We start from the raw sequence: 16,064 nt of genomic DNA, 5'->3' as shown, positions 1-16,064 counted from the left end.
AGGGCTCCAGAGGGTTACAAGGTAGCCAGGAAGGAACTGAAGAATGCACTTAGGAGAGCTAGAAGGGGACATGAAAAAGTCTTGGCGGGGAGGATTAAGGAAAATCCCAAGGCGTTCTACACTTATGTCAGGAACAAGAGGATGGCCAGAGTGAGGGTAGGGCCGATCAGGGATAATGGAGGGAACTTGTGCCTGGAGTCGGAGGAGGTAGGGGAGGTCCTAAATGAATACTTTGCTTCAGTATCCACTAGTGAGAGGGACCTGGTCGTTTGTGAGGACAGCGTGGAACAGGCTGATATGCTCGAACAGGTTGAGGTTAAGAGGGAGGATGTGCTGGAAATTTTGAATGATATGAGGACAGATAAGTCCCCGGGGCCAGACGGGATATACCCAAGGATATTACGGGAAGCGAGGGAAGAGATTGCTGCGCCTTTGGCGATGATCTTTGCGTCTTCACTGTCCACTGGAGTAGTACCGGATGATTGGAGGGCGGCAAATGTTGTTCCCTTGTTCAAGAAAGGGAATAGGGATAACCCTGGGAATTATAGACCAGTCAGTCTTACGTCGGTAGTGGGCAAATTATTGGAGAGGATTCTGAGAGACAGGATTTATGATTATTTGGAAAAGCATGGTTTGATTAGAGACAGTCAGCATGGCTCTGTGAGGGGCAGGTCATGCCTCACAAGCCTCATTGAATTCTTTGAAGATGTGACAAAACACATTGATGAAGGAAGAGCAGTGGATGTGGTGTATATGGATTTTAGCAAGGCGTTTGATAAGGTTCCCCATGGTAGGCTCATTCAGAAAGTAAGGAGGCATGGGATACAGGGAAATTTGGCTGTCTGGATACAGAATTGGCTGACCCATAGAAGACAGAGGGTGGTAGTAGATGGAAAGTATTCAGCATGGAGCTCAGTGACCAGTGGTGTTCCACAGGGATCTGTTCTGGGACCTCTGCTCTTTGCGATTTTTATAAATGACTTGGATGAGGAAGTGGAAGGCTGGGTTAGCAAGTTTGCCGATGACGCAAAGGTTGCTGGAGTTGTGGATAGTGTGGAAGGCTGTTATAGGTTGCAACGGGACATTGACAGGATGCAGAGCTGGGCTGAGAAGTGGCAGATGGAGTTCAACCTGGAAAAGTGTGAAGTGATTCATTTTGGAAGGTCGAATGTGAATGCGGAATACAGGCTTAAAGACAGGATTCTTGGTAGTGTGGAGGAACAGAGGGATCTTGGGGTCCATGTCCATAGATCCCTCAAAGTTGCCACCCCAAGTTGATAGGGTTGTTAAGAAGGCGTATGGTGTGTTGGCTTTCATTAACAGGGGGATTGAGTTTAAGAGCCGCGAGGTTATGCTGCAGCTCTATAAGGCCCTGGTTAGACCACACTTGGAATATTGTGTTCAGTTCTGGTCGCCTCATTATCGGAAGGATGTGGAAGCTTTAGAGAGGGTGCAGAGGAGATTTACTAGGATGCTGCCTGGACTGGAGGGCATGTCCTACGAAGAAAGATTGAGGGAGCTAGGGCTTTTCTCATTGGAGCGAAGAAGGATGAGAGGTGACTTGATAGAGGGGTACAAGATGATGAGAGGCATAGATAGAGTGGATAGCTAGAGACTTTTTCCCAGGGTGGAAAGGGCTATCACCAGGGGGCATAATTTTAAGGTGATTGGAGGAAGTTTTCGTGGAGATTAGAACAAAGATAGAACAAAGATAATTACAGCACAGGAACAGGCCCTTCGGCCCTCCAAGCCTGCGCCGATCCAGATCCTCTCTCTAAACATGTCGCCTATTTTCTAAGGTTCTGTATCTCTTTTCTTCCTGCCCATTCATGTATCTGTCTAGATACATCTTAAAAGACTCCATCGTGCCCGCATCTACCACCTCCGCTGGCAATGCGTTCCAGGTGCCCACCACCCTCTGCGTAAAGAACTTTCCACGCATATCCCCCCTAAACTTTTCCCCTTTCACTTTGAACTCGTGTCCTCTAGTAATTGAAACCCCCACTCTGGGAAAAAGCCTCTTGCTATCCACCCTGTCTATACCTCTCATGATTTTGTACACCTCAATCAGGTCCCCCCTCAACCTCCGTCTTACTAATGAAAATAATCCTAATCTGCTCAACCTCTCTTTATAGCTAGCGCCCTCCATACCAGGCAACATCCTGGTGAACCTCCTCTGCACCCTCTCCAAAGCATCCACATCCTTTTGATAATGTGGCGACCAGAACTGTACGCAGTATTCCAAATGTGGCCGAACCAAAGTCCTATCCAACTGTAACATGACCTGCCAACTCTTGTACTCAATGCCCCGTCCGATGAAGGAAAGCATGCCGTATGCCTTCTTGACCACTCTATTTACCTGCGTTGCCACCTTCAGGGAACAGTGGACCTGAACACCCAAATCTCTCTGGACATCAATTTTCCCCAGGACTTTTCCATTTACTGTATAGTTCACTCTTGAATTGGATCTTCCAAAATGCATCACCTCGCATTTGCCCTGATTGAACTCCATCTGCCATTTCTCTGCCCAACTCTCCAATCTATCTATATTCTGCTGTATTCTCTGACAGTCCCCTTCACTATCTGCTACTCCACCAATCTTAGTGTCGTCTGCAAATTTGCTAATCAGTCCACCTATACTTTCCTCCAAATCATTAATGTATATAGATGTCAGAGGTAGGTTCTTTACACAGAGAGTGGTGGGTGCGTGGAATGCGCTGCCAGCGGTGGTAGTAGAAGCAGATACATTAGGGACATTTAAGCGACTCTTGGATAGGTACATGGATGATAGTAGAATGAAGGGTAGGTAGTTAGTTTGATCTTAGAGTAGGTTAAAGATTTGGCACAACATCGTGGGCCGAAGGGCCTGTACTGTGCTGTACTGTTCTATGTTCTATGAAACAGTTACTTCTTTCTTACTGTATCAAAACGCTTCATTATTTTGAACAACAAATCTCCTCTGAATCTTCTCTTCTCCAAGGTGAAAGCCCTGACTTTCCAATCTATCCACACCACTGAAGTCCCTCATCCCTGGAACTATTCTCAAACCTTTTCTGCACTCTCTCTAAAGCCTTCAAGCCTTCTCAACTTCCTAAAGTGCAGTGACCAGAACTGGACACAACATTCCCATTCAAGACAAACCATTGTTTGATATAGGTTCACGAAGCCTGCATGTCAATCACTATTATACTCCTGCGTTCAGGGAAATGTATAAGGTGAGGGGACCAGCCTACTGCAGGTGACTGTCTCACCATAGTAACTCCTCCAGAGGTATCCTGTACGCACATGCCCTCCAGCGGTGCCATCCCAATGGTGGTCCCTTTAAACTTGATCCCCCTGCAAGAGGAAGGTTGTGTTAAGAACATAAGAATTAGGAGCAGGAGTAGACCATTCGGCCCATCGAGCCTGCTCCGCCATTCAATACAATCATGGCTGATATTAGGCTCCAATTCCACTTTCCCAACCACTCGCCATATTCCTCGAGTCCCTGAGAGATGAAAAATCTATCAATCCCAGCCTTAAATGTATTCAGTGATGGAGCATCCACAACCCTCTGGGATAGAGAATTCCAAAGATTCACAATCTTTTGAGTGAAGTATTTTCTCCTCATCTCAGTCCGGAATGATCGGCCCCTTATCCTGAGACTGTGTCCCCGTGTTCTAGATTCCCCGATCAGCGGAAATAATCTCAGTGTCGATCCTATCCAATAATCTCAGTGTAGATCCTATCCAATAATCTCAGTGTATATCCTATCCAATAATCTCTGTGTCGATCCTATCCAATAATCTCAGTGTCCATCCTATCCAATAATCTCAGTGTCCATCCTATCCAATAATCTCAGTGTCCATCCTATCCAATAATCTCAGTGTATATCCTATCCAATAATCTCAGTGTCCATCCTATCCAATAATCTCAGTGTATATCCTATCCAATAATCTCTGTGTCCATCCTATCCAATAATCTCAGTGTATATCCTATCCAATAATCTCAGTGTCCATCCTATCCAATAATCTCAGTGTCCATCCTATCCAATAATCTCAGTGTATATCCTATCCAATAATCTCAGTGTCCATCCTATCCAATAATCTCAGTGTATATCCTATCCAATAATCTCAGTGTCCATCCTATCCAATAATCTCAGTGTATATCCTATCCAATAATCTCAGTGTCCATCCTATCCAATAATCTCAGTGTCCATCCTATCCAATAATCTCAGTGTCCATCCTATCCAATAATCTCAGTGTATATCCTATCCAATAATCTCAGTGTATATCCTATCCAATAATCTCAGTGTCCATCCTATCCAATAATCTCAGTGTATATCCTATCCAATAATCTCAGTGTCCATCCTATCCAATAATCTCAGTGTCCATCCTATCCAATAATCTCAGTGTCCATCCTATCCAATAATCTCAGTGTATATCCTATCCAATAATCTCAGTGTCCATCCTATCCAATAATCTCAGTGTATATCCTATCCAATAATCTCAGTGTCCATCCTATCCAATAATCTCAGTGTCCATCCTATCCAATAATCTCAGTGTCCATCCTATCCAATAATCTCAGTGTATATCCTATCCAATAATCTCAGTGTCCATCCTATCCAATAATCTCAGTGTATATCCTATCCAATAATCTCAGTGTCCATCCTATCCAATAATCTCAGTGTCCATCCTATCCAATAATCTCAGTGTCCATCCTATCCAATAATCTCAGTGTCCATCCTATCCAATAATCTCAGTGTATATCCTATCCAATAATCTCAGTGTCCATCCTATCCAATAATCTCAGTGTATATCCTATCCAATAATCTCAGTGTCCATCCTATCCAATAATCTCAGTGTCCATCCTATCCAATAATCTCAGTGTCCATCCTATCCAATAATCTCAGTGTCCATCCTATCCAATAATCTCAGTGTATATCCTATCCAATAATCTCAGTGTATATCCTATCCAATAATCTCAGTGTCCATCCTATCCAATAATCTCAGTGTCCATCCTATCCAATAATCTCAGTGTCCATCCTATCCAATAATCTCAGTGTATATCCTATCCAATAATCTCAGTGTATATCCTATCCAATAATCTCAGTGTCCATCCTATCCAATAATCTCAGTGTCCATCCTATCCAATAATCTCTGTGTCGATCCTATCCAATAATCTCAGTGTCCATCCTATCCAATAATCTCAGTGTCCATCCTATCCAATAATCTCAGTGTCCATCCTATCCAATAATCTCTGTGTCCATCCTATCCAATAATCTCAGTGTCCATCCTATCCAATAATCTCTGTGTCGATCCTATCCAATAATCTCAGTGTCCATCCTATCCAATAATCTCAGTGTCCATCCTATCCAATAATCTCAGTGTCCATCCTATCCAATAATCTCAGTGTATATCCTATCCAATAATCTCAGTGTCCATCCTATCCAATAATCTCAGTGTCCATCCTATCCAATAATCTCAGTGTATATCCTATCCAATAATCTCAGTGTCCATCCTATCCAATAATCTCAGTGTCCATCCTATCCAATAATCTCAGTGTCCATCCTATCCAATAATCTCAGTGTATATCCTATCCAATAATCTCAGTGTATATCCTATCCAATAATCTCTGTGTCGATCCTATCCAATAATCTCAGTGTCCATCCTATCCAATAATCTCAGTGTCCATCCTATCCAATAATCTCAGTGTCCATCCTATCCAATAATCTCTGTGTCCATCCTATCCAATAATCTCAGTGTATATCCTATCCAATAATCTCAGTGTCCATCCTATCCAATAATCTCTGTGTCCATCCTATCCAATAATCTCTGTGTCCATCCTATCCAATAATCTCAGTGTATATCCTATCCAATAATCTCTGTGTCCATCCTATCCAATAATCTCAGTGTATATCCTATCCAATAATCTCTGTGTCGATCCTATCCAATAATCTCTGTGTCCATCCTATCCAATAATCTCAGTGTATATCCTATCCAATAATCTCAGTGTATATCCTATCCAATAATCTCAGTGTCCATCCTATCCAATAATCTCAGTGTCCATCCTATCCAATAATCTCAGTGTCCATCCTATCCAATAATCTCAGTGTCCATCCTATCCAATAATCTCAGTGTCGATCCTATCCAATAATCTCAGTGTCCATCCTATCCAATAATCTCAGTGTCCATCCTATCCAATAATCTCAGTGTCCATCCTATCCAATAATCTCAGTGTATATCCTATCCAATAATCTCAGTGTATATCCTATCCAATAATCTCAGTGTATATCCTATCCAATAATCTCAGTGTATATCCTATCCAATAATCTCAGTGTATATCCTATCCAATAATCTCAGTGTCCATCCTATCCAATAATCTCAGTGTCCATCCTATCCAATAATCTCAGTGTATATCCTATCCAATAATCTCAGTGTATATCCTATCCAATAATCTCAGTGTATATCCTATCCAATAATCTCAGTGTATATCCTATCCAATAATCTCAGTGTATATCCTATCCAATAATCTCAGTGTCCATCCTATCCAATAATCTCAGTGTATATCCTATCCAATAATCTCAGTGTATATCCTATCCAATAATCTCAGTGTATATCCTATCCAATAATCTCAGTGTCCATCCTATCCAATAATCTCAGTGTATATCCTATCCAATAATCTCAGTGTCCATCCTATCCAATAATCTCAGTGTATATCCTATCCAATAATCTCAGTGTCCATCCTATCCAATAATCTCAGTGTATATCCTATCCAATAATCTCAGTGTCCATCCTATCCAATAATCTCAGTGTCTATCCTATCCAATAATCTCAGTGTCCATCCTATCCAATAATCTCAGTGTCCATCCTATCCAATAATCTCAGTGTATATCCTATCCAATAATCTCAGTGTCCATCCTATCCAATAATCTCAGTGTCCATCCTATCCAATAATCTCAGTGTCCATCCTATCCAATAATCTCAGTGTCCATCCTATCCAATAATCTCAGTGTCCATCCTATCCAATAATCTCAGTGTATATCCTATCCAATAATCTCTGTGTCGATCCTATCCAATAATCTCAGTGTCCATCCTATCCAATAATCTCAGTGTCCATCCTATCCAATAATCTCAGTGTCCATCCTATCCAATAATCTCAGTGTATATCCTATCCAATAATCTCAGTGTATATCCTATCCAATAATCTCAGTGTCCATCCTATCCAATAATCTCAGTGTCCATCCTATCCAATAATCTCAGTGTATATCCTATCCAATAATCTCAGTGTCCATCCTATCCAATAATCTCAGTGTATATCCTATCCAATAATCTCAGTGTCCATCCTATCCAATAATCTCTGTGTCGATCCTATCCAATAATCTCAGTGTCCATCCTATCCAATAATCTCAGTGTCCATCCTATCCAATAATCTCAGTGTCCATCCTATCCAATAATCTCAGTGTCCATCCTATCCAATAATCTCAGTGTATATCCTATCCAATAATCTCAGTGTCCATCCTATCCAATAATCTCAGTGTCCATCCTATCCAATAATCTCAGTGTCCATCCTATCCAATAATCTCAGTGTATATCCTATCCAATAATCTCAGTGTCCATCCTATCCAATAATCTCAGTGTCCATCCTATCCAATAATCTCAGTGTCCATCCTATCCAATAATCTCTGTGTATATCCTATCCAATAATCTCAGTGTCCATCCTATCCAATAATCTCAGTGTCCATCCTATCCAATAATCTCAGTGTCCATCCTATCCAATAATCTCAGTGTATATCCTATCCAATAATCTCAGTGTCCATCCTATCCAATAATCTCAGTGTATATCCTATCCAATAATCTCAGTGTCCATCCTATCCAATAATCTCAGTGTCCATCCTATCCAATAATCTCAGTGTCCATCCTATCCAATAATCTCAGTGTATATCCTATCCAATAATCTCAGTGTCCATCCTATCCAATAATCTCAGTGTATATCCTATCCAATAATCTCAGTGTATATCCTATCCAATAATCTCAGTGTCCATCCTATCCAATAATCTCAGTGTCCATCCTATCCAATAATCTCAGTGTCCATCCTATCCAATAATCTCAGTGTATATCCTATCCAATAATCTCAGTGTCCATCCTATCCAATAATCTCAGTGTCCATCCTATCCAATAATCTCAGTGTCCATCCTATCCAATAATCTCAGTGTCCATCCTATCCAATAATCTCAGTGTCCATCCTATCCAATAATCTCAGTGTCCATCCTATCCAATAATCTCAGTGTCCATCCTATCCAATAATCTCAGTGTATATCCTATCCAATAATCTCAGTGTCCATCCTATCCAATAATCTCAGTGTCCATCCTATCCAATAATCTCAGTGTCCATCCTATCCAATAATCTCAGTGTCCATCCTATCCAATAATCTCAGTGTCCATCCTATCCAATAATCTCAGTGTCCATCCTATCCAATAATCTCAGTGTCCATCCTATCCAATAATCTCAGTGTATATCCTATCCAATAATCTCAGTGTCCATCCTATCCAATAATCTCAGTGTCCATCCTATCCAATAATCTCAGTGTCCATCCTATCCAATAATCTCAGTGTCCATCCTATCCAATAATCTCAGTGTCCATCCTATCCAATAATCTCAGTGTCCATCCTATCCAATAATCTCAGTGTCCATCCTATCCAATAATCTCAGTGTCCATCCTATCCAATAATCTCAGTGTCCATCCTATCCAATAATCTCAGTGTATATCCTATCCAATAATCTCAGTGTCCATCCTATCCAATAATCTCAGTGTATATCCTATCCAATAATCTCAGTGTCCATCCTATCCAATAATCTCAGTGTCCATCCTATCCAATAATCTCAGTGTCCATCCTATCCAATAATCTCAGTGTATATCCTATCCAATAATCTCAGTGTCCATCCTATCCAATAATCTCAGTGTATATCCTATCCAATAATCTCAGTGTCCATCCTATCCAATAATCTCAGTGTCCATCCTATCCAATAATCTCAGTGTATATCCTATCCAATAATCTCAGTGTCCATCCTATCCAATAATCTCAGTGTATATCCTATCCAATAATCTCAGTGTCCATCCTATCCAATAATCTCAGTGTATATCCTATCCAATAATCTCAGTGTCCATCCTATCCAATAATCTCAGTGTATATCCTATCCAATAATCTCAGTGTCCATCCTATCCAATAATCTCAGTGTCCATCCTATCCAATAATCTCAGTGTATATCCTATCCAATAATCTCAGTGTCCATCCTATCCAATAATCTCAGTGTATATCCTATCCAATAATCTCAGTGTCCATCCTATCCAATAATCTCAGTGTATATCCTATCCAATAATCTCAGTGTCCATCCTATCCAATAATCTCAGTGTATATCCTATCCAATAATCTCAGTGTCCATCCTATCCAATAATCTCAGTGTATATCCTATCCAATAATCTCAGTGTCCATCCTATCCAATAATCTCAGTGTCCATCCTATCCAATAATCTCAGTGTCCATCCTATCCAATAATCTCAGTGTCCATCCTATCCAATAATCTCAGTGTATATCCTATCCAATAATCTCAGTGTCCATCCTATCCAATAATCTCAGTGTATATCCTATCCAATAATCTCAGTGTCCATCCTATCCAATAATCTCAGTGTATATCCTATCCAATAATCTCAGTGTCCATCCTATCCAATAATCTCAGTGTCCATCCTATCCAATAATCTCAGTGTCCATCCTATCCAATAATCTCAGTGTCCATCCTATCCAATAATCTCAGTGTCCATCCTATCCAATAATCTCAGTGTCCATCCTATCCAATAATCTCAGTGTCCATCCTATCCAATAATCTCAGTGTCCATCCTATCCAATAATCTCAGTGTCCATCCTATCCAATAATCTCAGTGTCCATCCTATCCAATAATCTCAGTGTATATCCTATCCAATAATCTCAGTGTCCATCCTATCCAATAATCTCAGTGTCCATCCTATCCAATAATCTCAGTGTATATCCTATCCAATAATCTCAGTGTCCATCCTATCCAATAATCTCAGTGTATATCCTATCCAATAATCTCAGTGTATATCCTATCCAATAATCTCAGTGTATATCCTATCCAATAATCTCAGTGTCCATCCTATCCAATAATCTCAGTGTCCATCCTATCCAATAATCTCAGTGTCCATCCTATCCAATAATCTCAGTGTCCATCCTATCCAATAATCTCTGTGTCGATCCTATCCAATAATCTCAGTGTCCATCCTATCCAATAATCTCAGTGTCCATCCTATCCAATAATCTCAGTGTATATCCTATCCAATAATCTCAGTGTATATCCTATCCAATAATCTCAGTGTATATCCTATCCAATAATCTCAGTGTCCATCCTATCCAATAATCTCAGTGTATATCCTATCCAATAATCTCAGTGTCCATCCTATCCAATAATCTCAGTGTATATCCTATCCAATAATCTCAGTGTCCATCCTATCCAATAATCTCAGTGTCCATCCTATCCAATAATCTCAGTGTATATCCTATCCAATAATCTCAGTGTATATCCTATCCAATAATCTCAGTGTCCATCCTATCCAATAATCTCAGTGTATATCCTATCCAATAATCTCAGTGTATATCCTATCCAATAATCTCAGTGTCCATCCTATCCAATAATCTCAGTGTATATCCTATCCAATAATCTCAGTGTCCATCCTATCCAATAATCTCAGTGTATATCCTATCCAATAATCTCAGTGTCCATCCTATCCAATAATCTCAGTGTCCATCCTATCCAATAATCTCAGTGTATATCCTATCCAATAATCTCAGTGTATATCCTATCCAATAATCTCAGTGTCCATCCTATCCAATAATCTCAGTGTCCATCCTATCCAATAATCTCAGTGTATATCCTATCCAATAATCTCAGTGTCCATCCTATCCAATAATCTCAGTGTCCATCCTATCCAATAATCTCAGTGTATATCCTATCCAATAATCTCAGTGTCCATCCTATCCAATAATCTCAGTGTCCATCCTATCCAATAATCTCAGTGTCCATCCTATCCAATAATCTCAGTGTATATCCTATCCAATAATCTCAGTGTCCATCCTATCCAATAATCTCAGTGTATATCCTATCCAATAATCTCAGTGTCCATCCTATCCAATAATCTCAGTGTATATCCTATCCAATAATCTCAGTGTCCATCCTATCCAATAATCTCAGTGTCCATCCTATCCAATAATCTCAGTGTCCATCCTATCCAATAATCTCAGTGTCCATCCTATCCAATAATCTCAGTGTATATCCTATCCAATAATCTCAGTGTCCATCCTATCCAATAATCTCAGTGTCCATCCTATCCAATAATCTCAGTGTCCATCCTATCCAATAATCTCAGTGTCCATCCTATCCAATAATCTCAGTGTCCATCCTATCCAATAATCTCAGTGTCCATCCTATCCAATAATCTCAGTGTCCATCCTATCCAATAATCTCAGTGTCCATCCTATCCAATAATCTCAGTGTATATCCTATCCAATAATCTCAGTGTCCATCCTATCCAATAATCTCAGTGTCCATCCTATCCAATAATCTCAGTGTCCATCCTATCCAATAATCTCAGTGTCCATCCTATCCAATAATCTCAGTGTCCATCCTATCCAATAATCTCAGTGTCCATCCTATCCAATAATCTCAGTGTCCATCCTATCCAATAATCTCAGTGTCCATCCTATCCAATAATCTCAGTGTCCATCCTATCCAATAATCTCAGTGTCCATCCTATCCAATAATCTCAGTGTCCATCCTATCCAATAATCTCAGTGTCCATCCTATCCAATAATCTCAGTGTCCATCCTATCCAATAATCTCAGTGTCCATCCTATCCAATAATCTCAGTGTCCATCCTATCCAATAATCTCAGTGTCCATCCTATCCAATAATCTCAGTGTCCATCCTATCCAATAATCTCAGTGTCCATCCTATCCAATAATCTCAGTGTCCATCCTATCCAATAATCTCAGTGTCCATCCTATCCAATAATCTCAGTGTCCATCCTATCCAATAATCTCAGTGTCCATCCTATCCAATAATCTCAGTGTCCATCCTATCCAATAATCTCAGTGTCCATCCTATCCAATAATCTCAGTGTCCATCCTATCCAATAATCTCAGTGTCCATCCTATCCAATAATCTCAGTGTCCATCCTATCCAATAATCTCAGTGTCCATCCTATCCAATAATCTCAGTGTCCATCCTATCCAATAATCTCAGTGTCCATCCTATCCAATAATCTCAGTGTCCATCCTATCCAATAATCTCAGTGTCCATCCTATCCAATAATCTCAGTGTCCATCCTATCCAATAATCTCAGTGTCCATCCTATCCAATAATCTCTGTGTCGATCCTATCAGCCCCTTCAGAATCTTAGATGTTTCAAAGATGCACAGCTCCATCATAACCTCCCTGCTCTTATATTCTATGCCTCGGCTAATAAAGGCAAGTATCCCATATGCCTTCCTAACCACATTATCTACCTGTGCTGCTGCCTTCAGTGATCTATGGACAAGTACACCAAGGTCCCTCTGACCCTCTGTACTTCCTAGGGTCCTACCATCCATTGTATATTCCCTTGCCTTGTTAGTCCTCCCAAAATGCATCACCTCACACTTCTCAGGATTCAATTCCATTTGCCACTGCTCTGCCCATCTATATCGTCCTGTCATCTAAGGCTTTCCTCCTCACTATTTACGACATCACCAATTTTCGTGTCATCTGCGAACGTACTGATCATACCTCCTATATTCACGTCTAAATCATTAATGTTGTTGCTATTACAGAGACTTGGTTGGGGGAAGGACAGGATTGGCAGCTAAATGTTCCAGGATTTAAAAGCTTCAGGTGGAATAGAGGGGGATGTAAAAGGGGTGGGAGAGTTGCATTACTGGTTAAGGAGAATATCACAGCTGTGCTGCGGGAGGATACCTCAGAGGGGTCATGCAGCGAGGCAATATGGGTGGAGCTCAGGAATAGGAAGGGTGCAGTCACGATGTTGGGGGTTTACTACAGGCCTCCCAACATCCAACGGGAGGTAGAGGAGCAGATATGTAGACAGATTTTGGAAAGATGTAAAGGTAACAGGGTTGTCGTGGTGGGTGATTTTAACTTCCCCCAATATTGACTGGGACTCACTTAGTGCTAGGGGCTTGGATGGGGCAGAATTTGTAAGGAGTATCCAGGAGGGCTTCTTGAAACAATATGTAGATAGTCCAACTAGGGAAGGGGCCATTCTGGACCTGGTATTGGGGAATGAGCCCGGCCAGGTGGTCGAAGTTTCAGTAGGGGGAGCATTTCGGGAACAGTGACCATAATTCCATAAGTTTTAAGGTACTTGTGGATAAGGATAAGAGTAGTCCTCGGGTGAAGGTGCTAAATTGGGGGAAGGCTAATTATAACAATATTAGGCAGGAACTGAAGAATTTAGATTGGGGGCGGCTGTTTGAGGGGAAATCAACATCTGACATGTGGGAGTCTTTCAAACATCAGTTGATTAGAATCCAGGACCGGCATGTTCCTGTGAGGAAGAAGGATACTTTTGGCAAGTTTCGGGAACCTTGGATAATGCGGGATATTGTGAGCTTGGTCAAAAAGAAAAAGGAAGCATTCGTAAGGGCTGGAAGGCTGGGAACAGACGAATTCCTTGAGGAATATAAAGACAGTAGGAAGGAACTTAAGCAAGGAGACAGGAGGGCTAAAAGGGGTCATGAAAAGTCATTGGCAAACAGGATTAAGAAAAATCCCAAGGCTTTTAACAAAAAAAAAATAAAGAGCAAGAGGGTAACCAGGGAAAGGGTTGGCCCACTCAAGGACAGAGAAGGGAATCTATGTTAGAATTAGAATTAGAACATTACAGCGCAGTACAGGCCCTTCGGCCCTCGATGTTGCGCCAACCTGTGAAACCATCTGACCTACACTATTCCCTTTTCATCCATATGTCTATCCAATGACCACTTAAATGCCCTTAAAGTTGGCGAGTCTACTACTGTTGCAGGCAGGGCGTTCCACGCCCCTACTACTCTCTGAGTAAAGAAACTACCTCTGACATCTGTCCTATATCTATCACCCCTCAACTTAAAGCTATGTCCCCTCGTGTTTGCCATCAAAAGACTCTCACTATCCACCCTATCTAACCCTCTGATTATCTTATATGTCTCTATTAAGTCACCTCTCCTCCTCCTTCTCTAACGAAAACAACCTCAAGTCCCTCAGCCTTTCCTCATAAGACCTTCCCTCCATACCAGGCAACATCCTAGTAAATCTCCTCTGCACCCTTTCCATAGCTTCCACATCCTTCCTATAATGCGGTGACCAGAACTGCACGCAATATTCCAGGTGCGGTCTCACCAGAGTTTTGTACAGCTGCAGCATGACCTCGTGGCTCCAAAAGTCGATCCGCCAGAGCCAGAGGAAATGGGCGAGGTACTAAATGAGTACTTTGCATCAGTATTCACCAAAGAGAAGGACTTGGTGGATGATGAGTCTAGGGAAGGGAGTGTAGATAGTCTCAGTCATCTCATTATCAAAAAGGAGGAGGTGTTGGGTGTCTTGCAAAGCATTTAAGTAGATAAGTCCCCAGGGCCTGATGGGATCTACCCCAGAATACTGAGCGGGCAAGGGAGGAAATTGCTGGGGCCTTGTCAGAAATCTTTGCATCCTCATTGGCTACAGGTGAGGTCCCAGAGGACTGGAGAATAACCAATGTTGTTCCTTTGTTTAAGAAGGGTAGCAAGGATAATCCAGGAAATTATAGGCCGGTGAGCCTTACGTCAATGGTAGGGAAATTATTAGAGAGGATTCTTCGGGACAGGATTTACTCCCATTTGGAAACAAACGGACTTATTAGCGAGAAGCAGCATGGTTATGTGAAGGGGAGGTCGTGTCTCACTAATTTGATTGAGTTTTTTGAGGAAGTGACGAAGATGATTGATGAAGGAAGGGCAGTGGATGTTATCTATATGGAATAAAAACAAGAAATGCTGGAATCACTCAGCAGGTCTGGCAGCATCTGTGGAAAGAGAAGCAGAGTTAACGTTTCGGGTCAGTGACCCTTCTTCCGAATACATGAATAGGATGGGAATAGAGGGATACGGTCCCCGGAAGTGCAGAAGGTTTTAGTTTCGGCAGGCATCAAGATTGGCGCAGGCTTGGAGGGCCGAATGGCCTGTTCCTGTGCTGCACTGTTCTTTGTTCTTTGTACACTGCAAACAATGAGGGTCGCAGCACCGATCCCTGTGGTACACCACTGGTCACAGGCTTCCACTCGCAAAAACAACCCTCGACCATCACCCTCTGCCTTCTGCCACTAAGCCAATTTTGGATCCAATTTGCCAAATTGCCCTGGATCCCATGGCCTGAACTTCTGTTACACTCCCTCCATGGCAAGTATCTCCTTCCTTAGATGAGGAGACCAAACTGTACACAATACTCCAGGTGTGGTCTCACCAAGGCTTTATACAATTGATGCAATACATCTTCACCCCTGTACTCAAACCCACCCTTGCAATGAAGTCCAACATACCATTTGCCTTCCTAATTGCTTGCTGCACCTGCAAACTAGCTTTCAGTGACTCACGAACAAGGACACCCAGGTCTCTTTGGACATCAACACTTCCCAACATCTTACCATTTAAGAAATATTCTGTTTTTCTGTTTTTTCTACCCAAATGGATAACTTCACATTTATTCACATTATATTCCATCTGCCATGATCTTGCCCACTCACTTAGCCTGTCCAAATCCCCTTGAAGTCTCCTTGCATCCTCCTCACAACTTACACTCCCTCCTAGTTTATCTGCAAATTTGGAAATATTACAATTGGTCCCCACATCCAAATCATTTATATAGACTGTAAACAGCTGCAGCCCCAGCACTGATCTTTGCGGTACCCCACTAGTAACAGCCTGTCATCCTGAGAATGACCCATTTATTCCTACTCTCTGCTTTCTGTCTGTTAACCAATTCTCAATCCATTGCAGTATATTCCCCCC

General features: G+C 41.6%; 1 protein-coding gene across 1 annotated transcript in view; it reads right to left on the bottom strand.

The window, feature by feature from the left end:
- Positions 1 to 16,064, bottom strand: part of LOC137373719 (disintegrin and metalloproteinase domain-containing protein 19-like) — a 259,745-nt gene that overhangs the window by 94,133 nt on the left and 149,548 nt on the right. Inside the window, exon 10 of the mRNA XM_068038956.1 lies at positions 3,163 to 3,336. Within this exon, the coding sequence (XP_067895057.1) occupies positions 3,163 to 3,336 (174 nt within the window). The remainder of the gene's footprint in view (positions 1 to 3,162; positions 3,337 to 16,064) is intronic.

Source organism: Heterodontus francisci, chromosome 1 (genome assembly GCF_036365525.1).
Source record: "Heterodontus francisci isolate sHetFra1 chromosome 1, sHetFra1.hap1, whole genome shotgun sequence".
Classification (NCBI taxonomy): Eukaryota; Metazoa; Chordata; class Chondrichthyes; order Heterodontiformes; family Heterodontidae; genus Heterodontus; species Heterodontus francisci.
The sequence above is the reverse complement of the archived record's forward strand: the minus strand, read 5'-3'. Positions and strand labels throughout refer to the sequence as shown.